Here is a 27500-nt window from a genome sequence, read left to right on the forward strand (position 1 = left end):
ACTGCTCTGTTTCAGCCATTATGGGCTGCATAGCTGTGTGGAGGAGAAGGTACTGCATAGCTGTGTGGAGGAGAAGGTACTGCTCTGTTTCAGCCATTATGGGCTGCATAGCTGTGTGGAGGAGAAGGTACTGCTCTGTTTCAGTCATTATGGGCTGCATAGCTGTGTGGAGGAGAAGGTACTGCTCTGTTTCAGTCGTTATGGGCTGCATAGCTGTGTGGAGGAGAAGGTACTCCTCTGTTTCAGCCGTTATGGGCTGCATAGCTGTGTGGAGGAGAAGGTACTCCTCTGTTTCAGTCGTTACGGGCAGCATAGCTGTGTGGAAGATATACTTCTTGTTTCCTTTAAGTGTCCTTGAGGTCAACGACCATTGTCATGTTTGAATCCTTTATGATGTAATATGTGGAATCAAATAAAGTGTTTAAAATGCGGAATGAAGACTGATCACAGGCCATAGTCATTCTGAAACTGTTGGTGAGAATCTAGGAGAGGATTCTGCTGAAAAGTGAGTGTGTGTTCACCACCTACTCAAACCACCGATGGCATTATCATGTATAGACTTACTGGGAAAGGAAAGCAGCTACTTTGTCAGTTGCACAACCGATCGCATTCAACCGAAATGAGTCTTCCACATTTACCCCAACACCTCTGAGTCAGAGAGGTGCAGGGAGCTGCCTTACTCAATGTCCACAGCGCCCGAGGAGCAGTTGTTGGAGGCTAACTGCTTCGCTCAAGGGCAGAAATACAGATTTTCCCACATTGTCGTCTCGGGGATTCAAACCAGTGACCTTTCGTTTCCTTGCCCGGCGCTCTTAACCACTAGGCTATCTACCGCCCCTACTGTAGTCTATGGAGACCAAAGGCTATCTACCGCCCCTACTGTAGTCTGTGGAGACCAAAGGCTATCTACCGCCCCTACTGTAGTCTGTGGAGACCAAAGGCTATCTACCGCCCCTACTGTAGTCTGTGGAGACCAAAGGCTATCTACCGCCCCTACTGTAGTCTGTGGAGACCAAAGGCTATCTACCGCCCCTACTGTAGTCTGTGGAGACCAAAGGCTATCTACCGCCCCTACTGTAGTCTGTGGAGACCAAAGGCTATCTACCGCCCCTACTGTAGTCTGTGGAGACCAAAGGCTATCTACCGCCCCTACTGTAGTCTGTGGAGACCAAAGGCTATCTACCGCCCCTACTGTAGTCTGTGGAGACCAAAGGCTATCTACCGCCCTACTGTAGTCTATGGAGACCAAAGCAAACAGTTGGTGCAGCTTGTGGTTGTTTTACCTCTCTTGGTTGAATGCACCGCTGATTGTAAAACATGCTCTGGATAAGAGCGTCTGCAGAAGGACTAAGATGTAAATGTGAGATAACAGTTCTCGTGATGCCAAATACAGGCTGTGAAATGCTGGCTGCATGGCTGCAAATGGTGGCATAGTTGTCCATGCAGTCTGAGTGTAACTAGTGGAGGAGGGAAATCATCTCTAGCATGTAAAAAGGTAGCCTGGGTACCAGTCTGTTTGAGGAATGGAGAGGTAGAGACAGGGGAATGGAGAGGTAGAGACAGGGGAATTGAGAGGAAGAGACAGGGGAATGGACAGGTAGAGACAGGGGAATGGAGAGGTAGAGACAGGGGAATGGAGAGGAAGAGACAGGGGAATGGAGAGGTAGAGACAGGGGAATTGAGAGGAAGAGACAGGGGAATGGACAGGTAGAGACAGGGGAATGGAGAGGTAGAGACAGGGGAATGGAGAGGAAGAGACAGGGGAATGGAGAGGTAGAGACAGGGGAATGGAGAGGAAGAGACAGGGGAATGGAGAGGTAGAGACAGGGGAATGGAGAGGAAGAGACAGGGGAATGGAGAGGTAGAGACAGGGGAATGGAGAGGAAGAGACAGGGGAATGGAGAGGTAGAGACAGGGGAATGGAGAGGAAGAGACAGGGGAATGGAGAGATAGAGACAGGGGAATGGAGAGGTAGAGAGAGAGGAATGAAAAGGTAGAGAGAGAAGAACGGAGAGGTGGAAAGAGAGGTTGTAGTTTTGGAAATATGCTTCTTCTTTCAGTCATTGATCAAAAACTACATTACCCAGAGGTTCTCGAGGCAAGTTAATACTACATTAGGTGTGGCCAGGTAGTCAGAGACAGATAGAGAGAGCCCCTTATTGTAACTTTCAATCCAAGAAATAGGATACAGAAGAATCACCTGATCAACAGCACACAGGTAATTTCAGGCTCTTAGTTTCCTTCTTTCACCTCTCAGATCACCATTCTTCCGTTTGTATGTTTCATTGATAGGCTACCTTTAGGCTAGAACAGACCAGGGAACATGTTGTGCAATAGAAATTGTGAATACAACACACCTAGACAATCTCTCACACCTTAATCAGACTAGGCTCTGTCAATGGAGTAGGCTACTTGATTTGGCAAATTGATGAATTCACAAACGTTTAAGCCACCTGTATTGGAGACGTTTAGCCTAAAGTAGCATCAGAAGGCTAGCCTATACGTTTGTTGAAATGTTTTATGAATGATAAGGTATAAAAAATAAAAAATCTAGAAAGGACAGTCTTCAAACTTTTCTTACCAAGGAAATATACTGTACTGACAGCTGTCTATGGAATTATATAGCGTGTGAAAACAAACGTTGTGGAAGAAGGATTTCGAGCAATGAATAGGAATGTTCCAATCGGTGGAAAACTTTATTTGGGGGGGGACTTTGCGGTACCAACATAAAATGACAAACACACAGCGTCGGTTTTTCTTGAACTGAAATATAAACCACACGTTGACACAACCGGTAAACTGTTTCTCCGTAAAAGTCTACCTGTTGCCCGTAACAACGTTTCAATGCGGCAGGATAATGATATCGTCACCCCTAGAGTCGACAATGGTTCGTTGCCGCTGTTCAACATGCAGATGTATTTTGTAACAGTAGAGAGAGAGACGGATCTACTGCGGCGGCACGGCAGGTTTAAGCTTGAACGGGTTGCGCAAGTTACGAAGGGGGTGAGTGAACCGACCGTATGGCTGACTGTAGCTTTTTTCACATTGTCTTCTCGTTTTCCTTTCCATGTATTTGCACACGGCAAAACAATCTCGAGAAACAGTTTGTCCGCTGTAGCTTCCAGGATATTTTAACTGTTCAGTCTGACACGTTTGAGGGACTGACAGGCTAAGAGTAAACCGACCGAAAAGTAAAGGCAATGCGCCATTAATAACAGAAACAACAATGCAACAAGTGTGGGTTGTTTACGGTGCTTTGAGGTCTAACTAGGTGGACTAGTTTCGTTGTGAACTAAAACCAGCGGAAAGAGAACCGTATCGGTCGACGTTATCAGTCAGTGCCTGTCATTCATGTCGACTGCCTTGGGGGTAGGATTGCAGAGTCCGTCGGTGAATTGCAGGGCTTGCAGAAACACGTCGCTAGTATGACCGATGTTTCAAAATGTATCGTTTGTTTTTATAGGTTAACTATAATTGGGCCAAATGTAGCCTACACCAACTTGAACGTTTACCCCATTTATAGGCTATCAGCTGCCTTCAACACAACAAAAATATGAAACTTTTGTCCCAAAGCCCTAGTCTCAAGACCCTACCACTCATTGTATATATTTATTACAATGTGAAAGAGCACATGACACAGAAAGACACACACACCTTGTTTGGCTGCATAGCTGGGGATAGCTTTGTGTTATAACGTTAGCTTTGTGTTATAACGTTAGCTTTGTGTTATAACATGCCTTTTAGTTCAGGAGTAAGCTTGATCTGTGTCAGAGAAACCAGTCCATTGTGTCCAGGGCCAACATCAGTTCATCTTACTCCTACTTCCACAGTGAATTCAATGCTCTGGGGTGGGGTTTCCCCTAAGTACAGATCCAGGATCAGTGTTCCCTCCCCCAATCCTAACCTTAACCATTAGTGGGCACAATGCTAACCTGACCCCAGATGGGAAACTTCCACAGAGAGACATCAATAGGAACTGTATCTATGCAGGTCTTTACCTCCTGTAAGACTATACGTTGTGTATTGTTTGTGGGCCTTCATCCACCCCGGGACCCCAAGTTTAGTTGTCTTGGCCTAGTGACAGTTGACTGCAGAATACTGGTCTGTTCCGTTGCCGTGACAACACGGGGAGAGCTGTAGCACAACAGGGCAGTGTAATTACAGTGCAGTGTGTCAGTCTGTGTAATTACTTCCATGTTTCCACTTTCTCCTCTACCTTTTACTCCCCTTCCATCCTCTCACATTAGGCCTTTTCTCTCCTCTCTTCCTTGTTCCATTCACATGGTTATCTGGGGTGCCTCTCTGTTGATTTCATTTTCCTGTCCGTTCCCTCAACTGAGTGACAACACAATGCACTGAAGAACAAGAGGGCCTTGCTCCTGCCTATAGCACTATAATTCTAGTTATGTGCTTCTGGTACAGCAGTCCTGAACGTGTTTCTGTTTTGTGTGCTGATTCTGTTTCCTCTCCGTGTGTGTGTCTCTCTCTCTGTGCCTCTTTCTCTCTCTATGTGTGTGTCTCTCTCTCTGTGCCTCTTTCTCTCTCCGTGTGTGTCTCTCTCTCTCTGTGCCTCTTTGTCACTCTCTGTGTGTCTCTCTCTATCTCTTTCTCTCTCTGGTTGTGTGTCTCTCTCTCTCTGGTTGTGTGTCTCTCTCTCTTTGGTTGTGTGTGTCTCTATCTCTCTCTCTCTCTCTCTCTCTCTCTGGTTGTGTGTCTCTCTCTCGTGCTCTCTCAATTCAATTCAATTCAATTCAATTCAAGGGCTTTATTGGCATGGGAAACATGTGTTAACATTGCCAAAGCAAGTGAGGTAGACAACATACAAAGTGAATATATAAAGTGCAAAACAACAAAAATGAACAGTAAACATTACACATACAGAAGTTTCAAAACAGTTAAGACATTACAAATGTCATATTATATATATATATACAGTGTTCTAACAATGTACAAATGGCTAAAGGACACAAGATAAAATAAATAAGCATAAATATGGGTTGTATTTACAATGGTGTTTGTTCTTCACTGGTTGCCCTTTTCTCGTGGCAACAGGTCACAAATCTTGCTGCTGTGATGGCACACTGTGGAATTTCACCCAGTAGATATGGGAGTTTTTCAAAATTGGATTTGTTTTCGAATTCTTTGTGGATCTGTGTAATCTGAGGGAAATATGTCTCTCTAATATGGTCATACATTGGGCAGGAGGTTAGGAAGTGCAGCTCAGTTTCCACCTCATTTTGTGGGCAGTGAGCACATAGCCTGTCTTCTCTTGAGAGCCAAGTCTGCCTACGGCGGCCTTTCTCAATAGCAAGGCTATGCTCACTGAGTCTGTACATAGTCAAGGCTTTCCTTAATTTTGGGTCAGTCACAGTGGTCAGGTATTCTGCCGCTGTGTACTCTCTGTGTAGGGCCAAATAGCATTCTAGTTTGCTCTGTTTTTTTGTTAATTCTTTCCAATGTGTTAAGTAGTTATCTTTTTGTTTTCTCATGATTTGGTTGGGTCTAATTGTGCTTCTGTCCTGGGGCTCTGTAGTGGGTGTTTGTGTTTGTGAACAGAGCCCCAGGACCAGCTTGCTTAGGGGACTCTTCTCCAGGTTCATCTCTCTGTAGGTGATGGCTTTGTTATGGAAGGTTTGTGAATCGCTTCCTTTTAGGTGGTTGTAGAATTTAACAGCTCTTTTCTGGATTTTGATAATTAGTGGGTATCGGCCTAATTCTGCTCTGCATGCATTATTTGGTGTTCTACGTTGTACACGGAGGATATTTTTGCAGAATTCTGCGTGCAGAGTCTCAATTTGGTGTTTGTCCCATTTTGTGAAGTCTTGGTTGGTGAGCGGACCCCAGACCTCACAACCATAAAGGGCAATGGGCTCTATGACTGATTCAAGTATTTTTAGCCAGATCCTAATTGGTATGTTGAAATTTATGTTTCTTTTGATGGCATAGAATGCCCTTCTTGCCTTGTCTCTCAGATCGTTCACAGCTTTGTGGAAGTTACCTGTGGTGCTGATGTTTAGGCCAAGGTATGTATCGTTTTTTGTGTGCTCTAGGGCAACAGTGTCTAGATGGAATTTGTATTTGTGGTCCTGGTGACTGGACCTTTTTTGGAACACCATTATTTTGGTCTTACTGAGATTTACTGTCAGGGCCCAGGTCTGACAGAATCTGTGCATAAGATCTAGGTGCTGCTGTAGGCCCTCCTTGGTTGGTGACAGAAGCACCAGATCATCAGCAAACAGCAGACATTTGACTTCGGATTCTAGCAGGGGGAGGCCGGGTGCTGCAGACTTTTCTAGTGCCCTCGCCAATTCGTTGATATATATGTTGAAGAGGGTGGGGCTTAAGCTGCATCCCTGTCTAACCCCACGACCCTGTGTGAAGAAATGTGTGTGTTTTTTGCCAATTTTAACCGCACACTTGTTGTTTGTGTACATGGATTTTATAATGTCGTATGTTTTACCCCCAACACCACTTTCCATCAGTTTGTATAGCAGACCCTCATGCCAGATTGAGTCGAGGGCTTTTTTGAAATCAACAAAGCATGAGAAGACTTTGCCTTTGTTTTGGTTTGTTTGATTGTCAATTAGGGTGTGCAGGGTGAATACATGGTCTGTTGTACGGTAATTTGGTAAAAAGCCAATTTGACATTTGCTCAGTACATTGTTTTCATTGAGGAAATGTACGAGTCTGCTGTTAATAATAATGCAGAGGATTTTCCCAAGGTTACTGTTGACACATATTCCACGGTAGTTATTGGGGTCAAATTTGTCTCCACTTTTGTGGATTGGGGTGATCAGTCCATGGTTCCAAATATTGGGGAAGATGCCAGAGCTAAGTATGATGTTAAAGAGTTTTAGTATAGCCAATCTCTCTCTCTCTCTCTTTGGTTGTGTGTCTCTCTCTCTTGGTTGTGTGTCTCGCTCTCTCTTTGGTTGTGTGTCTCTATCTCTCTCTGTGTGTGTGTGTGTGTCTTTCTCTCTCTCTCTGTGTCTCTCTCTCTCTCTGTCTGTGTGTGTCTCTCTCTCTCTGTGTGTGTCTTTCTCTCTCTGTGTCTCTCTCTCTCTCTGTTTGTGTGTCTTTCTCTCTCTGTCTCTCTCTCTGTCTCTCTCTCTCTCCTTGTTTGTGTGTGTCTCTCTCTCTCTGTCTCTGTCTCTGTCTCTCTCTCTCTGTCTCTCTCTCTCTCTCCTTGTTTGTGTGTGTCTCTCTCTCTCTCTCTCTCTGTCTCTGTCTCTGTTTGTGTGTCTCTCTCTCTCTCTCTCTGTTAGTTTTACTGTTGTGTGAACTGATTATCAGTCAGCCGTTAACTGCCAGACTGACAAAATTCCCTTCTACCCTGTCAGTCCCACCCCCTCTTTTGACCCCCTTACACCCTCTGCTCCCCTCTTCCCCTCCTCCTCCCTCCCCCTGCTCCCCCCTCCTCCTCCTCCCTACCCCCCCCCCCCTACCCCTCTCCCCCTGCTCCCCTCTCCCCTCCCCCTGCTCCTCCCTCCCCCTCCCCCTGCTCCCCTCTCCCCCTCCTCCTCCCTCCCTCCCTCTGCTCCCCCTCCTCCTCCCTCCACCTGCTCCCCTCTCCCCCTGCTCCCCTCTCCCCCTCCTCCTCCCCCACCCTGCTCCAGCCGGAACATAATTGCAAATCATTTGTAGACTGCAAATTGACCGAAGAAGCCCAAACAGATGTTTGACTAACACATAATCATTTCAACCCTTGCTTGTATTTGTATATGATCACGTCTCTCTCTTGTGCGTGGGATTACATGGGAACAGAGTTCTTAAAGGAAAATCACTTGGAGATGATTTCCTGGTGTTTTTACAGTCTTTAATGTCCAACAATGAACATGTAAAAAAAAATATATATAAATATATATAACTTTGTATTATTTTACTTGGGGGTCCAAATATCACCGCCGTGGGCCGCCAGGAACCCTGCCCTGGGCCGCCAGGAACCCTGCCCTGGGCCGCCAGGAACCCTGCCCTGGGCCGCCAGGAACCCTGCCCTGGGCCGCCAGGAACCCTGCCCTGGGCCTCCAGGAACCCTGCCCTGGGCCGCCAGGAACCCTGCCCTGGGCCTCCAGGAACCCTGCCCTGGGCCGCCAGGAACCCTGCCCTGGGCCGCCAGGAACCCTGCCCTGGGCCTCCAGGAACCCTGCCCTGGGCCTCCAGGAACCCTGCCCTGGGCCGCCAGGAACCCTGCCCTGGGCCTCCAGGAACCCTGCCCTGGGCCGCCAGGAACCCTGCCCTGGGCCTCCAGGAACCCTGCCCTGGGCCTCCAGGAACCCTGCCCTGGGCCTCCAGGAACCCTGCCCTGGGCCGCCAGGAACCCTGCCCTGGGCCTCCAGGAACCCTGCCCTGGGCCTCCAGGAACCCTGCCCTGGGCCTCCAGGAACCCTGCCCTGGGCCTCCAGGAACCCTGCCCTGGGCCTTTATAGTTTCACCTTTACATACTGTTTCTCCTCCACTGTCACGAACCCCGCTTCCTGAGTCTGTGTTTGCCTGTGTTTCTGTCCTGGAGTGTGTTTCCGGTGTCCTGGAACGCACCCTGTCTGGTTGCCGGGCAGATTAGCTTGTTGGGAGATCGATGTTCACCCGCACCTGTATCCCATCAGTAATCTGCACACCTGTCCTGATCATCACCTCTCCCCTTCAAAAGCTCTGACCTGACATCCATTCCCTGCCGGATTGTTAGCCATGAACAGTATGTTGTGCCATAGTATCAGCCTCAAGTTGGATAGAATTTGTTTTGTTGTTTTGTACGTCTTGCTTGCCTTCAACTTACCTCCGTTTGTTCTGTCTTCAGTTACTCACCCGGATCATTTACCCCATTCCCGCCTGGTCATCGGAGGATTCCGCTTCCCCATTGGATCCACCTATTTACTCCCATCAACTCACCACCGCTGCCCGCTACGCCACCTGGATGTATCTACCCACTCACATTCACTTGTAAATAAATACTCACCTTCTTCCTACTCTCCTTGTCCTGGTCTGCTTCTGGGTTCGATTTTGAAGAAACGTGACAGAACGATCCGGCCAAGGATGAACCCAGCGGACCTGGATTCCGTTTGCCATGCCATTACCCAGCAGGGGAAGACACTGGGACAACACAAGACGACGCTACAGGAGATAGCGGGTGCAATCCAGAATTTATCTGCTAGCTTGACACAGATCCAGGATCAGCTCAGTTTGCCGGCGATTCATTCACCACCTGTTTCACCCATCTCACCTGCCGTGTCTGATGCGGTTTCCTTCCGTGAACCCAAGGTACCGACGCCTGATAAATATGAAGGGGATTTGGGAAGATGCCGTTCGTTTCTTATGCAGTGTGGGTTAGTGTTTGATCTGCAGCCCCATTCTTACGCCACTGACAAGGCTAGGATAGCCTTTGTTATTGAACTGCTGCGTGGAAGAGCTCTGGAATGGGCTTCAGCCGTTTGGGAACGACAGGAGACCTGCATGGCTTCATACCAGGAATTCACGGGAGAGATGAGAAGGCTTTTTGACCATCCAGTCCGAGGTAAGGACGCAGCTAAACGTTTGTTCACTCTTCGCCAAGGAGCTTGCAGTGTGGCAGACTTTGTGATAGAATTCAGGACATTGGCTGTGGAGAGTGGTTGGAATGAGGAATCACTACAAGCGTTTTTTTACCAGGGGTTGTCGGAGCAACTCAAGGACGAGCTGATCTCCTATCCAGAGCCTAGTGACCTGGATAGTTTGGTTACCTTAGCTATTCGGGTAGATAATAGAGTCCGAGAGAGAAGGAGGGAGAAGCAGTGGGGTCCATCTAATCAATCTGAGACTCGGTTACCATTCGGGTCAGGAAGTGGACCAGAACGGGTTGATCATTTTCCCTCACACGGGATTAGTGGAGGAGTCCTGCCGCCAGATCCTGAACCTATGCAAGTGGGGCGGTACGGGTTAACTAAGGACGAGCGCCAACTCGGGACATTACATCTCCGTTTGTCCTCAGCGCCCGTTAAACTGCTCGGCTCGTTAAGTTTGGGAGGTTTGTTAGCGAGCCAGTTTCAACCTCTCGAGCCCTGTCAGACCTCGTTTTCCTGCTACCCTCATAAATAAGAATCAGAGTTTAGCGATTAACGCTTTCATCGATTCAGGTGCCGATGACAGCTTCATTGATGCCGACTTAGTGGAACAGCTGGGGCTTTCCAAGGAGCAACTACCGGAAGCCATTGAAGCAACCACTCTGAACGGCAGTAGTCTGGCACGGATCACTATGAGGACCGAACCGGTTAAGATGTTGTTGTCGGGGAATCATTCAGAGGTTATTTCTTTTTTCATTTTGCCTTCCCCCCATGTTCCTCTGGTTCTTGGATACCCCTGGCTAAGAGAACACAATCCTTCGTTCGATTGGGTGACTGGTAAGGTGACTAGTTGGAGCATTGAGTGCCATGCTAACTGCCTCAGGACTGCCTGTTCTCATGCTGTCCCCAGTCGGGTCAGTGAGTCTGCTCCTCCTGATTTGTCCCTGGTTCCTGAAACATATCATGAGTTGGGTGAGGTGTTCAGTAAGCAGAAAGCTCAGTCACTTCCTCCCCACCGACCTTATGATTGTACAATTAAGCTGTTCCCTGGAGCTGCCTTTCCCAAGGGACGGTTATACAGTATTTCTCGACCTGAGCGGGAAGCCCTGGAGACCTACATAAAGGAGTCTCTTGCTGCAGGTCTCATTCGTCCCTCATCATCACCCCTGGGAGCTGGATTTTTTTTTGTGAGTAAGAAGGATGGCTCTCTTCGACCGTGTATTGATTATCGGGGGTTGAATGATATTACGGTCAAAAACAAGTACCCCTTGCCCTTGATGAGCTCCGCTTTCGATTCTTTACAGGGTGCTACTGTGTTTACGAAGCTTGATCTACGCAATGCGTATCATCTGGTTCGGATCAAAGAGGGGGACGAGTGGTTGACTGGATTCAATACACCTATGGGACATTTCGAGTACCAGGTGATGCCGTTTGGACTTTCCAACGCTCCAGCAGTGTTCCAAGGTTTGGTGAATGACGTACTGAGGGATATGATCGGTCTGTTTGTGTTCGTTTACCTGGATGACATCCTGATTTTCTCCAAGGAGCTTTCCAGCCACATCCAGCATGTTAAACAGGTTCTGCAGCGGTTATTAGAGAACCGTCTGTTTGTGAAGGCAGAGAAGTGTGATTTTCACGCCCACACTACATCCTTCCTCGGGTACATCATCTCCAGGGGTGAGATCAAGATGGACCAAGAGAAGGTTCGGGCGGTTCGGGATTGGGCCCGGCCCGGTACGAGATTGCAGCTCCAGAGATTCCTGGGATTTGCGAACTTCTATCGGAGGTTTATCCGTGATTACAGCCGGGTGGCCGCCCCTTTAACTGCTCTGACGTCTTGCACCAGAATATTCTGTTGGACTCCTGAGGCAGACCGTGCATTTCTGAACTTGAAGAGCCGATTCACCAACGCGCCGATTCTATCTCAACCTGACACTTCCCGTCAGTTTGTTGTTGAGGTGGACGCGTCTGATGTGGGGGTGGGCGCCATCCTGTCCCAGCGTAGCTCCACTGACGGTAAACTCCATCCCTGCGCCTTCTACTCTTGTCGTCTTTCACCAGCTGAGAGAAACTACGATGTGGGTAACCGGGAGCTTCTCGCTGTGAAGCTTGCCTTGGAGGAGTGGCGTCACTGGTTGGAGGGAGCGGAGCAACCGTTTGTGGTCTGGACTGACCACAAGAATCTGGCTTACGTGCAATCGGCTAAACGTCTCAACTCCCGTCAGGCCAGGTGGGCTTTGTTTTTTGGACGCTTCAATTTTTTCCTGACGTTCCGACCTGGGTCGAAGAACGGCAAAGCGGACGCCTTCTGTTCTCCAAGACGGATGAGAGTGGGGCCAAGACTGAGACGATTCTTCCCCAGAACCTTGTCGTGGGAGCCGTTACATGGAAGATTGAGGAGGATGCCCGGCCACGCAGCCCGGCCCCGGTAACGGTCCACCCGGTCGGTTGTTCGTGCCTGAGTCGGTCCGTTCTCCTGTTCTTCAGTGGTCCCACGTCAGCAAGATAGCTTGTCACCCTGGCGTTGCTCGGACTATGGCGCTACTGCGCAGACGATTTTGGTGGCCTGCCATGGGAGAAGATACCCGGAGGTTTGTTGCCGCATGTCCTGTTTGTGCTCAGAACAAAAGTACCAATCGGCCCAGCTCTGGGCTTCTTCACCCCCTACCTATTCCTCGGCGACCTTGGTCGCATCTGGCCCTGGATTTTGTCACGGGATTGCCCCCTTCTGTTGGGAACACGGTCATTCTGACCATTGTGGACAGATTCAGCAAGTTTGCTCATTTTGTCCCTCTCTCCAAGCTTCCATCTGCCACGGAGACGTCCGAGATCCTTGTTAGGGAGGTTTTCAGGGTCCACGGATTGCCCAGTGACATTGTTTCTAACCGTGGTCCTCAATTTACCTCTGCTGTCTGGAAATCCTTCTGTTTGGCCATTGGAGCTACAGTCAGTCTCACTTCTGGATTTCACCCACAATCTAATGGTCAGGCGGAGAGAGCCAACCAGAAGATGGAGTCCACGCTGCGTTGTCTTGTCTCCTCTGATCCCACCTCTTGGTCATCTCAATTACCCTGGGTCGAGTATGCCCATAATACCCTTCCTTCATCTGCCACTGGGATGTCCCCCTTCCAATGCCTGTACGGATACCAACCTCCCTTGTTTCCTTCTCAGGAGAGGGATCTTTCGGTTCCTTCTGTCCAGGCCCACATTCGTCGTTGCCACCGGACCTGGCATCGGGCCCGGAAGGTTCTCCTTAGAATTTCTGACCGGTATCAGATCCAGGCAAATCGTCGCCGTATTCCTGCTCCCGCTTACACCATCGGAGATAAGGTTTGGTTGGCTACACGGGATCTTCCTCTACGGACTGAGTCGAGGAAACTGTCACCGAAGTTCATTGGTCCGTTTGTGGTGGAGAGAATCATTAACCCTGTTGTGGTCCGACTCAAGTTGCCGGCAACGCTTCGAGTACACTCCACTTTTCATGTCTCCTGCCTCAAGCCGGTTCTCATCAGTCCTCTGTTGCCGCCTCCTCCTCGTCCTCCTCCTCCTCGGATGATCGGAGGTGGTCCTGCCTACACGGTGCGCCGCATAATGGATTCCAGACGGCGGGGTCGAGGTTTCCAATATCTCGTGGATTGGGAAGGATATGGTCCAGAGGAGAGGAGTTGGATTCCTCGGCGTCAGATCCTTGATGACGACCTGCTTCGTGACTTCTACCGCCTCCACCCTGGTGCTCTAGGTAGTCCGCCCGGTGGCGTTCGTCGGAGGGGGGGTACTGTCACGAACCCCGCTTCCTGAGTCTGTGTTTGCCTGTGTTTCTGTCCTGGAGTGTGTTTCCGGTGTCCTGGAACGCACCCTGTCTGGTTGCCGGGCAGATTAGCTTGTTGGGAGATCGATGTTCACCCGCACCTGTATCCCATCAGTAATCTGCACACCTGTCCTGATCATCACCTCTCCCCTTCAAAAGCTCTGACCTGACATCCATTCCCTGCCGGATCGTTAGCCATGAACAGTATGTTGTGCCATAGTATCAGCCTCAAGTTGGATAGAATTTGTTTTGTTGTTTTGTACGTCTTGCTTGCCTTCAACTTACCTCCGTTTGTTCTGTCTTCAGTTACTCACCCGGATCATTTACCCCATTCCCGCCTGGTCATCGGAGGATTCCGCTTCCCCATTGGATCCACCTATTTACTCCCATCAACTCACCACCGCTGCCCGCTACGCCACCTGGATGTATCTACCCACTCACATTCACTTGTAAATAAATACTCACCTTCTTCCTACTCTCCTTGTCCTGGTCAGCTTCTGGGTTCGATTTTGAAGAAACGTGACATCCACAGCAACTTTAACATTTATAAAATATTGTGTAAGTATATTAGTGTTGTGTAAGTATATTAGTGTTGTGTAAGTATATTAGTGTTGTGTAAGTATGCTGTATCGTTAATCTGCCGTTGTGTTAGACAGTGCAGTAAATGTGTTTTCACTGACAGGCCAGCTGACTTGCTTTGTTTGGCTGTACTACAGACTCTCTGTGTGGATGACAGTGGCTGTCCTATCCATCACATAGTCAGGATGTTCATTCCAGTCTGTGTGGATGACAGTGGCTGTCCTATTCATCACATAGTCAGGATGTTCATTCCAGTCTGAGTGGATGACAGTGGCTGTCCTATTCATCACATAATCAGGATGTTCATTCCAGTCTGAGTGGATGACAGTGGCTGTCCTATCCATCACATAATCAGGATGTTCATTCCAGTCTGAGTGGATGACAGTGGCTGTCCTATCCATCACATAGTCAGGATGTTCATTCCAGTCTGAGTGGATGACAGTGGCTGTCCTATCCATCACATAATCAGGATGTTCATTCCAGTCTGAGTGGATGACAGTGGCTGTCCTATCCATCACATAATCAGGATGTTCATTCCAGTCTGAGTGGATGACAGTGGCTGTCCTATCCATCACACAATCAGGATGTTCATTCCAGTCTGAGTGGATGACAGTGGCTGTCCTATCCATCACATAATCAGGATGTTCATTCCAGTCTGAGTGGATGACAGTGGCTGTCCTATCCATCACATAATCAGGATGTTCATTCCAGTCTGAGTGGATGACAGTGGCTGTCCTATTCATCACATAATCAGGATGTTCATTCCAGTCTGAGTGGATGACAGTGGCTGTCCTATTCATCACATAATCAGGATGTTCATTCCAGTCTGAGTGGATGACAGTGGCTGTCCTATCCATCACATAATCAGGATGTTCATTCCAGTCTGAGTGGATGACAGTGGCTGTCCTATCCATCACATAATCAGGATGTTCATTCCAGTCTGAGTGGATGACAGTGGCTGTCCTATCCATCACATAATCAGGATGTTCAGACAATGTTCAGGGGTTGTTGACAGTGTCTCACACACACACACACACACACACACACACACACACACACACACACACAGATAGACACTGATCTTCATGCATGCACACACACAAACACACACACAGAGAAAAGGGACATGGGTTCTGGTCTAAAGTAGTGCACTATATAGGGAATAGGGCTCTGGTCTAAAGTAGTGCACTATATAGGGAATAGGGCTCTGGTCAAAAGTAGTGCACTATATAGGGAATAGGGCTCTGGTCAAAAGTAGTGCACTATATAGGGAATAGGGCTCTGGTCTAAAGTAGTGCACTATATAGGGAATAGGGCTCTGGTCTAAAGTAGTGCACTATATAGGGAATAGGGCTCTGGTCTAAAGTAGTGCACTATATAGGGAATAGGGTGTCATTTGGGACTTGTCTCTGTGAAAAGACCAGCAGTCTGACAATATGCCCTAGGAGAGTGAGAGAGGGAGGACCGAAGGAGGGAGGACCGAAGGAGGGAGGACCGAAGGAGGGAGGACCGAAGGTGGGAGGACCGAAGGAGGGGAGAGAATGTGGAGAGAAACAGAGGGAGAGAAAGAAAGAGAGGGAAAGAATGTGGAGAGAAAGTGAGAGAGGGAAAGAATGTGGAGAGAAAGTGAGAGAGGGAGAGAATGTGAGAGAGGGAGCGAATGTGAGAGAGAAAGTGAGAGAGGTAGAGAATGTGGAGAGAAAGTGAGAGAGGGAGAGAATGTGAGAGAGGGAGAGACAGAGGGAGAGAAAGTGGAGAGAGACACTCGAGGGGAAGGCTGTGAGATAATATGGAAATGCGTAGGTTATGGATTTGAACGGACTGAAAAGCACAGCCAAGACAATAGAGATTTGGCTCAACGAAAGAGAGCAAGTTAGAGAGAGAGAGAGAGAGGGACTGAGAGAGAGAGAGAGAGGGACTGAGGGAGAGGGACTGAGAGAGAGAGCAAGGGACAGAGAGAGAGAGAGAGGGACTGAGAGAGAGGGACTGAGAGAGAGGGACTGAGAGAGAGAGAGGGACTGAGAGAGAGAGAGAGGGACAGAGAGAGAGAGAGGGACTGAGAGAGGGACAGAGAGAGAGAGAGGGACTGAGAGAGAGAGAGGGACAGAGAGAGAGAGAGAGGGACAGAGAGAGAGGGACAGAGAGAGAGAGAGAGAGACAGAGAGATAGAGGGACTGAGAGAGAGAGAGAGGGACTGAGAGAGAGAGAGAGGGACTGAGAGAGAGAGAGGGACTGAGAGAGAGAGAGGGACTGAGAGAGAGAGAGGGACTGAGAGAGAGAGAGGGACTGAGAGAGGGAGAGAGGGACAGAGAGAGAGAGAGGGACTGAGAGAGAGAGAGAGGGACTGAGAGAGAGAGAGAGGGACTGAGAGAGAGAGAGGGACAGAGAGAGAGAGGGACTGAGGGAGAGAGAGGGACTGAGGGAGAGAAAGGGACTGAGCGAGAGAGAGGGACTGAGAGAGAGAGGGTCTGTAGGAGAGACTGAGAGAACATCTATGATAGAGAGATAGAGGAGACAGAATAAAGACTAGTGAGAGGCTAGACAGGATGTGTAGAATGAACATGTTGAATCCATTCACTTCCACAGTGCAGTCATTTCTGCCCTCAGCTGTCTGCCTCTGATGAGGTCATCATGGAGGAGTTGTCTGTGCCAGGAAAAGAACCATGGAACTCCACCCAGTCTCACACACACACACACACACACACACACACACACACACACACACACACACACACCCTGTCCCAACAGGCTGTCCCTGTCCCAGCAGACTGTCCCTGTCCCAGCAGACTGTCCGTTTCCCAGTAGACTGTCCCTGTCCCAGTAGACTGTCCCTGTCCCAGCAGACTGTCCCAGTAGACTGTCCCTGTCCCAGTAGACTGTCCCTCTCCCAGCAGACTGTCCATGTCCCAGCAGACTGTCCCTGTCCCAGCAGACTGTCCCTGTCCCAGTAGACTGTCCCTGTCCCAGTAGACTGTCCCTGTCCCAGCAGACTGTCCCTGTCCCAGCAGACTGTCCCTGTCCCAGTAGACTGTCCCTGTCCCAGTAGACTGTCCCTGTCCCAGCAGACTGTCCCTGTCCCAGCAGACTGTCCCTGTCCCAGCAGACTGTCCCTGTCCCAGCAGACTGACCCTGTCCCAGCAGACTGTCCCAGCAGACTCTCCCTGTCCCAGTAGGGGTGTTAGGCTGGATGCAGCTATTTACATGTTGTCACAGGGTCCTGTCACAGGGCGTTAAACTAGACATCGGGCAGATACCGATGTTGGCATGTTTAGCTGATATCGTCTGATTCCGATATGTTCACCGATATATCATTCATCCCTGGTGTATTGGCCTGGTATGATGTAGTACTGTATTCAAACACTTCACTGGTGAAACACACACACACCAACTGCTGCTGCTATGTTTTGTTGGTATGATAAAGAACTGCTTTAATGAGGTGTGTGTGTGTGTGTGTGTGTGTGTGTGTGTGTGTGTGTGTGTGTGTGTCCTATTTGCAAACTCAGAACATCAGGTCCTGAACCCAGTTGAGAATGTATATAATCTGACCATTAAGGTTGACCAGAAGGCTCAGTATGATGAGGTTTTTGAAAATGGACTGGCGGATTATCTGTACAATTTAAGACTTGCTTACGTAACTGACTGATGACAATAACACTACATTGTGTGTGTGTGTGCTACTAGAAGACAAGCTGAAACACGGAAAAGAGATACCTTCAATCACCACACCTTATGATTCCTAACATCTCTCTCTCTCTCTCTCTCTCTCTCTCTCTCTCTCTCTCTCTCTCTCTCTCTCTCTCTCTCTCTCTCTCTCTCTCTCTCTCTCTCTCTCTCTCTCTCTCTCTCTCTCTCTCTCTCTCTCTCTCTCCTCTCTCTCTCTCTCTCTCTCTCTCTCTCTCTCTCTCTCTCTCTCTCTGGTAGTTTTCACTATGCTAGGAGAGTGGAGAGGCGGGACTAGGCAGACAAGTGTGTGACCCTTCTCTGTGATTGGTGGACAGAGATTGATGGTTGACAGACAGACGGATAAAGAGAACGAGACTGACAGCAGAGAGGAGAGACGGGGAGAGAGAGATGGCTCACAGTGTCAACTTTGACCTGACTGCTGAACACATGGAGGCTGGCCTGGAGTGAGTATTAATACACTATATCAGTGGAGGCTGGCCTGGAGTGAGTATCAATACACTATATCAGTGGAGGCTGGCCTGGAGTGAGTATTCATACACTATATCAGGGAAGCTGGCCTGGAGTGAGTATTCATACACTATATCAGTGGAGGCTGGCCTGGAGTGAGTATTCATACACTATATCAGGGAAGCTGGCCTGGAGTGAGTATCAATACACTATATCAGGGGAGGCTGGCCTGGAGTGAGTATCAATACACTATATCAGGGGAGGCTGGCCTGGAGTGAGTATTCATACACTATATCAGGGAAGCTGGCCTGGAGTGAGTATCAATACACTATATCAGTGGAGGCTGGCCTGGAGTGAGTATTCATACACTATATCAGGGAAGCTGGCCTGGAGTGAGTATCAATACACTATATCAGGGGAGGCTGGCCTGGAGTGAGTATCAATACACTATATCAGGGGAGGCTGGCCTGGAGTGAGTATCAATACACTATATCAGGGGAGGCTGGCCTGGAGTGAGTATTCATACACTATATCAGGGAAGCTGGCCTGGAGTGAGTATCAATACACTATATCAGTGGAGGCTGGCCTGGAGTGAGTATTCATACACTATATCAGGGAAGCTGGCCTGGAGTGAGTATTCATACACTATATCAGGGGAGGCTGGCCTGGAGTGAGTATCAATACACTATATCAGTGGAGGCTGGCCTGGAGTGAGTATTAATACACTATATCAGTGGAGGCTGGCCTGGAGTGAGTATCAATACACTATATCAGTGGAGGCTGGCCTGGAGTGAGTATCAATACACTATATAAGTGGAGGCTGGCCTGGAGTGAGTATCAATACACTATATCAGGGGAGGCTGGCCTGGAGTGAGTATTAATACACTATATCAGTGGAGGCTGGCCTGGAGTGAGTATCAATACACTATATCAGGGGAGGCTGGCCTGGAGTGAGTATTAATACACTATATCAGTGGAGGCTGGCCTGGAGTGAGTATTAATACACTATATCAGGGGAGGCTGGCCTGAAGTGAGTATCAATACGCTATATCAGTGGAGGCTGGCCTGGAGTGAGTATTAATTCACTATATCAGGGGAGGCTGGCCTGGAGTGAGTATCAATACACTATATCAGGGGAGGCTGGCCTGAAGTGAGTATTAATACACTATATCAGGGGAGGCTGGCCTGGAGTGAGTATTAATACACTATATCAGGGGAGGCTGGCCTGGAGTGAGTATCAATACACTATATCAGGGGAGGCTGGCAATAAGACAATGACAGGGTTAACTGTCTGTTTGATGTTCTGGTAAACAGAAGAGGATTAAAATAAGACAATGACAGGGTTAACTGTCTGTTTGATGTTCTTTGAGGCAACTCTTTGAGGCCCAATTCTGCACAGTACCAGTATCCAGCCAGACCCATTGTTCTCACAGAACAGACTGACTGTGTTTGTTGGACTGTTTGACTAGTCTTTGTTCCTGTGTGTGTGTGTGTGTGTGTGTGTGTGTTGTATTTACTGAGGAGAATTTTATGAGTGACTCACTTCCTGTGGTGTTCAGCTGCAGGGTCCCTGGGGAACAAAAGGCTTGTGATTGTGGTTCCTTTCAAATGTGGTGTTAAAAGGCCATGAATTATGAGACATGAAGAGTTGTCAGGGCTGAAGCCCAGTGGTGAGGAGTGTTTACACTGTGGCGGTGTGTCTGAACACTGGTTACTGGTTAGGGGTGTGTGTGTCTGAACACTGGTTACTGGTTAGGGGTGTGTTTGTCTGAACACTGGTTACTGGTTAGGGGTGTGTTTGTCTGAACACTGGTTACTGGTTAGGGGTGTGTTTGTCTGAACACTGGTTACTGGTTAGGGGTGTGTGTGTCTGAACACTGGTTACTGGTTAGGGGTGTGTTTGTCTGAACACTGGTTACTGGTTAGGGGTGTGTTTGTCTGAACACTGGTTACTGGTTAGGGGTGTGTTTGTCTGAACACTGGTTACTGGTTAGGGGTGTGTTTGTCTGAACACTGGTTACTGGTTAGGGGTGTGCGTGTCTGAACACTGGTTACTGGTTAGGGGTGTGTTTGTCTGAACACTGGTTACTGGTTAGGGGTGTGTTTGTCTGAACACTGGTTACTGGTTAGGGGTGTGTTTGTCTGAACACTGGTTACTGGTTAGGGGTGTGTTTGTCTGAACACTGGTTACTGGTTAGGGGTGTGCGTGTCTGAACACTGGTTACTGGTTAGGGGTGTGTTTGTCTGAACACTGGTTACTGGTTAGGGGTGTGCGTGTCTGAACACTGGTTACTGGTTAGGGGTGTGTGTGTCTGAACACTGGTTACTGGTTAGGGGTGTGTTTGTCTGAACACTGGTTACTGGTTAGGGGTGTGTGTGTCTGAACACTGGTTACTGGTTAGGGGTGTGTTTGTCTGAACACTGGTTACTGGTTAGGGGTGTGTTTGTCTGAACACTGGTTACTGGTTAGGGGTGTGTTTGTCTGAACACTGTTTACTGGTTAGGGGTGTGTGTGTGTCTGAACACTGGTTACTGGTTAGGGGTGTGTTTGTCTGAACACTGATTACTGGTTAGGGGTGTGTTTGTCTGAACACTGGTTACTGGTTAGGGGTGTGCTTGTCTGAACACTGGTTACTGGTTAGGGGTGTGTTTGTCTGAACACTGGTTACTGGTTAGGGGTGTGTTTGTCTGAACACTGGTTACTGATTAGGGGTGTGTTTGTCTGAACACTGGTTACTGGTTAGGGGTGTGTTTGTCTGAACACTGGTTACTGGTTAGGGGTGCGTTTGTCTGAACACTGGTTACTGGTTAGGGGTGTGTTTGTCTGAACACTGGTTACTGGGAGTTTATTGGGTTTGTTTTCTAATTTCTGTCTGTCTGTCTGTCTGTCTGTCTGTCTGTCTGTCTGTCTGTCTGTCTGTCTGTCTGTCTGTCTGTCTGTCTGTCTGTCTGTCTGTCTGTCTGTCTGTCTGTCTGTCTGTCTGTCTGTCTCTCTGTCTGTCTCTCTGTCTCTCTGTCTCTCTGTCTCTCTGTGTGTGTGTGTGTAACAGGAGCCCAGCGGATGAAGAGGGGGTCCATGACTCCTTTAACCAGCTGATAGAGGATCAGAGACAGGAAGCCTTGGAGCTGCAGGAACTACAGAGAGACCTGGACGAGGAGGAACGAGGTAGTGTGTGACTGGGTATAAGAGAGAGAGACCTGGACGAGGAGGAACGAGGTAGTGTGTGACTGGGTATAAGAGAGAGAGACCTGGACGAGGAGGAACGAGGTAGTGTGTGACTGGGTATAAGAGAGAGAGACCTGGACGAGGAGGAACGAGGTAGTGTGTGACTGGGTATAAGAGAGAGAGACCTGGACGAGGAGGAACGAGGTAGTGTGTGACTGGGTATAAGAGAGAGAGACCTGGACGAGGAGGAACGAGGTAGTGTGTGACTGGGTATAAGAGAGAGAGACCTGGACGAGGAGGAACGAGGTAGTGTGTGACTGGGTATAAGAGAGAGAGACCTGGACGATGAGGAACGAGGTAGTGTGTGACTGGGTATAAGAGAGAGAGACCTGGACGAGGAGGAACGAGGTAGTGTGTGACTGGGTATAAGAGAGAGAGACCTGGACGAGGAGGAACGAGGTAGTGTGTGACTGGGTATAAGAGAGAGAGACCTGGACGAGGAGGAACGAGGTAGTGTGTGACTGGGTATAAGAGAGAGAGACCTGGACGAGGAGGAACGAGGTAGTGTGTGACTGGGTGTAAGAGAGAGAGACCTGGACGAGGAGGAACGAGGTAGTGTGTGACTGGGTGTAAGAGAGAGACCTGGACGAGGAGGAACGAGGTAGTGTGTGACTGGGTATGAGAGAGAGACCTGGACGAGGTATTGTGTGACTGGGTATAAGAGAGAGACCTGGACGAGGAGGAACGAGGTAGTGTGTGACTGGGTGTAAGAGAGAGACCTGGACGAGGAGGAACGAGGTAGTGTGTGACTGGGTGTAAGAGAGAGACCTGGACGAGGAGGAACGAGGTAGTGTGTGACTGGGTATGAGAGAGAGACCTGGACGAGGTATTGTGTGACTGGGTATAAGAGAGAGACCTGGACGAGGAGGAACGAGGTAGTGTGTGACTGGGTGTAAGAGAGAGACCTGGACGAGGAGGACGAGTAGTGTGTGACTGGGTGTAAGAGGAGAGAGACCTGGACGAGGAGGAACGAGGTAGTGTGTGACTGGGTGTAAGAGAGAGACCTGGACGAGGAGGAACGAGGTAGTGTTGTGACTGGGGTAGTAAGAGAGGAGGACCTGGACGAGGAGGAACGAGGTAGTGTGTGACTGGGTATAAGAGAGAGAGACCTGGACGAGGAGGAACGAGGTAGTGTGTGACTAGGGTATAAGAGAGAGGAGACCTGGACGAGGAGGAACGAGGTAGTGTGTGACTGGGTATAAGAGAGAGAGACCTGGACGAGGAGGAACGAGGTATGTTGTGACTCGGGTATAAGAGAGAGAGACCTGGACGAGAGGAACGAGGTAGTGTGTGACTGGGTATAAGAGAGAGAGACCTGGACGATGAGGAACGAGGTATGTGTGACTGGGTATGAGAGAGACCTGGACGAGGAGGAACGAGGTAGTTGTGACTGGGTATAAGAGAGAGAGACCTAGTGTTAGAGTGTGTGTGTGAAAACAGACATAAACGTCATACTCTCCTTCCTCCAGACAGTGTAGCGTACCTGTCCAGCCCTGGTCAGGAGATTATGGCGTGGGAGCGCGGGGAGGGGTGAGGAGGAAGTGGGGGGACAGTTAGACCCCCTTCTAGAGGAACGCTGGTCCTCCGCCACCCTCAAAGTCCTCTCATCCATGCCCAGCCGCACCATCGGTAAGTCACCCCTACGACACCCTTATGACATACTTATGATACCTCTACAACACTCTTATGACAGTCTTAAGATGGCTGTATGGACACCTACCTAATATTTCTTCTGTTCACGCTTCATGAGAGAGAGAGCGAGGTAGTTTCAGAAGTCTAAACTATTTCTGCCGTTGTCATGTGACTGTTAGTTCCTCTAGCTAGCAGGTGCGCCAGCCAGCCAGCCAGCCAGCCACTATCAACACATCAACAGATACTGTATCTAACACAGTGGCTCTAAATACACCATGGCACAAACCATGTCCCTCTACAAGACATAGTTTAGGAATCCTATATCTACACACCTTCCCTCACCCCCCTCTTAACGGAGGTGCTGTCATCTCTCAGTACTATAACAGGACCCTGTTAACTTCCTGTCCTCTCTCTAGGTCGTAGTGGAGGTGCTGTCATCTCTCAGTACTAGACCCTGTTAACTTCCTCGCCTTTCTCTAGGTTGTAGTGGAGGTGCTGTCATCTCTCAGTACTATAACAGGACCCTGTTAACTTCCTCTCCTCTCTCTAGGTCGTAGTGGAGGTGCTGTCATCTCTCAGTACTATAACAGGACCCTGTTAACTTCCTCTCCTCTCTCTAGGTCGTAGTCGAGGTGCTATCATCTCTCAGTACTATAACAGGACCCTGTTAACTTCCTGTCCTCTCTCTAGGTCGTAGTGGAGGTGCTATCATCTCTCAGTAATATAACAGGACCCTGTTAACTTCCTGTCCTCTCTCTAGGTCGTAGTGGAGGTGCTGTCATCTCTCAGTATTATAACAGGACCCTGTTAACTTCCTCTCCTCTCTCTAGGTCGTAGTCGAGGTGCTGTCATCTCTCAGTACTATAACAGGACCCTGTTAACTTCCTGTCCTCTCTCTAGGTCGTAGTGGAGGTGCTGTCATCTCTCAGTACTAGACCCTGTTAACTTCCTCTCCTCTCTCTAGGTCGTAGTGGAGGTGCTATCATCTCTCAGTACTATAACAGGACCCTGTTAACTTCCTCTCCTTTCTCTAGGTCGTAGTGGAGGTGCTGTCATCTCTCAGTACTATAACAGGACCCTGTTAACTTCCTCTCCTCTCTCTAGGTCGTAGTGGAGGTGCTGTCATCTCTCAGTACTATAACAGGACCCTGTTAACTTCCTCTCCTCTCTCTAGGTCATAGTCGAGGTGCTATCATCTCTCAGTACTATAACAGGACCCTGTTAACTTCCTCTCCTCTCTCTAGGTCGTAGTGGAGGTGCTGTCATCTCTCAGTACTATAACAGGACCCTGTTAACTTCCTCTCCTCTCTCTAGGTCGTAGTGGAGGTGCTGTCATCTCTCAGTACTATAACAGGACCCTGTTAACTTCCTGTCCTCTCTCTAGGTCGTAGTCGAGGTGCTATCATCTCTCAGTACTATAACAGGACCCTGTTAACTTCCTGTCCTCTCTCTAGGTCATAGTCGAGGTGCTATCATCTCTCAGTACTATAACAGGACCCTGTTAACTTCCTCTCCTCTCTCTAGGTCGTAGGCGAGGTGCTATCATCTCTCAGTACTATAACAGGACCATGTTAACTTCCTGTCCTCTCTCTAGGTCGTAGTCGAGGTGCTGTCATCTCTCAGTACTATAACAGGACCCTGTTAACTTCCTCTCCTCTCTCTAGGTCGTAGTGGAGGTGCTGTCATCTCTCAGTAGTATAACAGGACCCTGTTAACTTCCTCTCCTCTCTCTAGGTCGTAGTCGAGGTGCTGTCATCTCTCAGTACTATAACAGGACCCTGTTAACTTCCTCTCCTCTCTCTAGGTCGTAGTGGAGGTGCTGTCATCTCTCAGTACTATAACAGGACCCTGTTAACTTCCTGTCCTCTCTCTAGGTCGTAGTCGAGGTGCTATCATCTCTCAGTACTATAACAGGACCCTGTTAACTTCCTGTCCTCTCTCTAGGTCGTAGTCGAGGTGCTATCATCTCTCAGTACTATAACAGGACCCTGTTAACTTCCTCTCCTCTCTCTAGGTCGTAGTCGAGGTGCTATCATCTCTCAGTACTATAACAGGACCATGAAGTTGAGAAGACGCAGACAGAGCAGGCCTTCCATAAAGGACTTTTCCCGCTCCGCACGGCCCAGTATCCGTGGTTACGGCATGGAGACAGACTGCATGGAGACCGAGGGCGTGGATGAGGAGGGTGAGGTCACTCATTTAAACGTTACACACGCACTGAAATACCAACATTTTTGTTGTAATGATGCCATAACCCACGCATAACTAATGTGTGTGTCTATCCGTCTCTGTTGCGCTGCAGGGCGTAAGCGTGACCAACTGGTCAACAACCTTCAGAACCTCTCTCTGAGTGACCGGGTCAGGATGTTGCGAGCTATGCCTCTCTCTGTGGCAGAGAAGAGTGAACTAAGGTATCTATACTCCTCTACCATCCTGCTGTCCACATCTCTCTCTTTCTCATCCCTCTATCCTGCTGTCCATATCTCTCTCTCTTTCTCCATCCCTCTATCCTGCTGACCATCTCTCTCTCTTTCTCATCTCTCTATCCTGCTGTCCATCTCTCTTTCTCATCCCTCTATCCTGCTGTCCATCTCTCTTTTTCTCATCCTGCTGTCCATATCTCTCTCTCTTTCTCATCCCTCTATCCTGCTGTCCATATCTCTCTCTCTTTCTCATCCCTCTATCCTGCTGTCCATATCTCTCTCTCTTTCTCATCCCTCTATCCTGCTGTCCATATCTCTCTCTCTTTCTCCATCCTTCTATCCTGCTGTCCATATCTCTCTCTCTTTCTCCATCCTTCTATCCTGCTGTCCATATCTCTCTCTCTTTCTCATCCCTCTATCCTGCTGTCCATATCTCTCTCTCTCTTTCTCCATCCCTCTATCCTGATGTCCATCTCTCTCTTTCTCATCCCTCTATCCTGCTGTCCATATCTCTCTCTCTTTCTCTATCCTGATGTCCATCTCTCTCTCCTTCTCCATCCCTCTATCCTGATGTCCATATTTCTCTCTCTTTCTCCATCCCTCTATCCTGATGTCCATATTTCTCTCTCTTTCTCATCCCTCTATCCTGCTGTCCATATCTCTTGCTCTTTCTCCATCCCTCTATCCTGATGTCCATATCTCTCTCTCTTTCTCATCCCTCTATCCTGCTGTCCATCTCTCTCTCTCTTTCTCATCCCTCTATCCTGCTGTCCATCTCTCTCTTTCTCATCCCTCTATCCTGCTGTCCATCTCTCTCTCTTTCTCATCCCTCTATCCTGCTGTCCATCTCTCTCTCTTTCTCATCCCTCTATCCTGCTGTCCATATCTCTGTCTATTTCTCCTCTCTCTCTCTCTCTCTCTCTCCTATCAATTCAATTCAAGTGCTTTATTGGCATGGGAAACACATGTTAGCATTATCAAAGCAAGTGAAGTAGATAATAATATACAAAAGTTAAATCAACAAAAATGAACAGTAAACATTACACTCACAGAAGTATCTCTCTCTCTCTCCTCCCTGCAGCTCTATCAATAGGTCTCTTCCATAAGTGAGTGATTGAGGAATAGAGTATCATCTTGTAACCACCTCCCCCTCTCTCCCCTCCTCCCTCTCTCTCTCCCCTCCTCTCTCTCTCCCCTCCTCCCTCTCTCTCTCCCCTCCTCTCTCTCTCCCCTCCTCCCTCTCTCCCCTCATCCCTCACTCTCTCCCCTCCTCCCTCTCTCCCCTCCTCCCTCTCTCCCCTCCTCCCTCCCCTCCTCCCTCTCTCCCTCCCCTCCTCCCTCTCTCTCTCCCCTCCCCCTCTCTCCCCTCCCCCTCTCTCTCCCCTCCTCCCTCTCTCCCTTTCTCCCCTCTCTCCCTTCCTCCCTCTCTCCCCTCCTTCCTCATCCCCTCTCTCCCCTCCTCCCTCTCTCTCCCCTCCTCCCTCTCTCCCTTTCTCCCCTCCTCCCTCTCTCCCCTCCTCCCTCTCTCCCTCCTCCCTCTCTCTCTCCAGGAGGTTGGCTGACAGGAAGGGTCAACGCTCCAATCACAGTCAGATCCCCTGTTGCAGCCAGCTCAAGTATCACATCATCATCGTAAGTCACACAGTCAGATCTCCTGTTGCAGCCAGCTCAAGTATCACATCATCATCGTAAGTCACACAGTCAGATCTCCTGTTGCAGCCAGCTCAAGTATCACATCATCATCGTAAGTCACACAGTCAGATCTCCTGTTGCAGCCAGCTCAAGTATCACATCATCATCGTAAGTCACACAGTCAGATCCCCTGTTGCAGCCAGCTCAAGTATCACATCATCATCGTAAGTCACACAGTCAGATCTCCTGCTCCAATATTACATTGGTCCAGTTTCTGATACATTTCAGGCGTCCACCACGTCATGCACTCTGCAGCTGGCCATCAGACTACTGGATCATGTGATGTGGTTGTTATCTGACATGTTAAACACCTATCCAGGCCTCAGCTGATCTGTCTAGACAGCAGTCATGGTGTTTGTCTTAGTTTCTGTGGGTGTCAGGGGTTTACAGCTGTGGTCTCCCAGCGGTCGTGACAGACAGACAGACAGACAGACAGACAGACAGACGTATGTCATGTTGGTGGGTGTTTCCTGTAG

The 27500-nt window shown here is 49.0% G+C and overlaps 1 protein-coding gene across 11 annotated transcripts in view; it reads left to right on the forward strand.

The window, feature by feature from the left end:
* The window catches only part of LOC116352985 (transmembrane channel-like protein 6), a 44158-nt gene that overhangs the window by 968 nt on the left and 15690 nt on the right, over positions 1-27500 (forward strand). For 6 of the 11 annotated variants that reach the window (XR_004209540.1, XR_004209542.1, XR_004209541.1 and 3 more), the window contains exons 2-7: positions 17842-18047; positions 21102-21217; positions 22747-22906; positions 24924-25094; positions 25212-25320; positions 26883-26964. Coding sequence is in view for 4 of the 11 variants with exons in the window: in XM_031821915.1 (XP_031677775.1) it covers positions 22888-22906; positions 24924-25094; positions 25212-25320; positions 26883-26964 (381 nt within the window). In the remaining 7 variants the exon portion in view is untranslated. Of the gene's footprint in view, positions 1-1994; positions 2219-2254; positions 3004-12611; positions 13900-17841; positions 18048-21101; positions 21218-22746; positions 22907-24923; positions 25095-25211; positions 25321-26882; positions 26965-27500 lie in introns of those variants that run through there. The other 5 variants (XR_004209545.1, XM_031821918.1, XR_004209543.1 and 2 more) reach the window with 3 other exon arrangements.

Source organism: Oncorhynchus kisutch, unplaced genomic scaffold (assembly GCF_002021735.2).
Source record: "Oncorhynchus kisutch isolate 150728-3 unplaced genomic scaffold, Okis_V2 scaffold4032, whole genome shotgun sequence".
Lineage (NCBI taxonomy): Eukaryota > Metazoa > Chordata > Actinopteri > Salmoniformes > Salmonidae > Oncorhynchus > Oncorhynchus kisutch.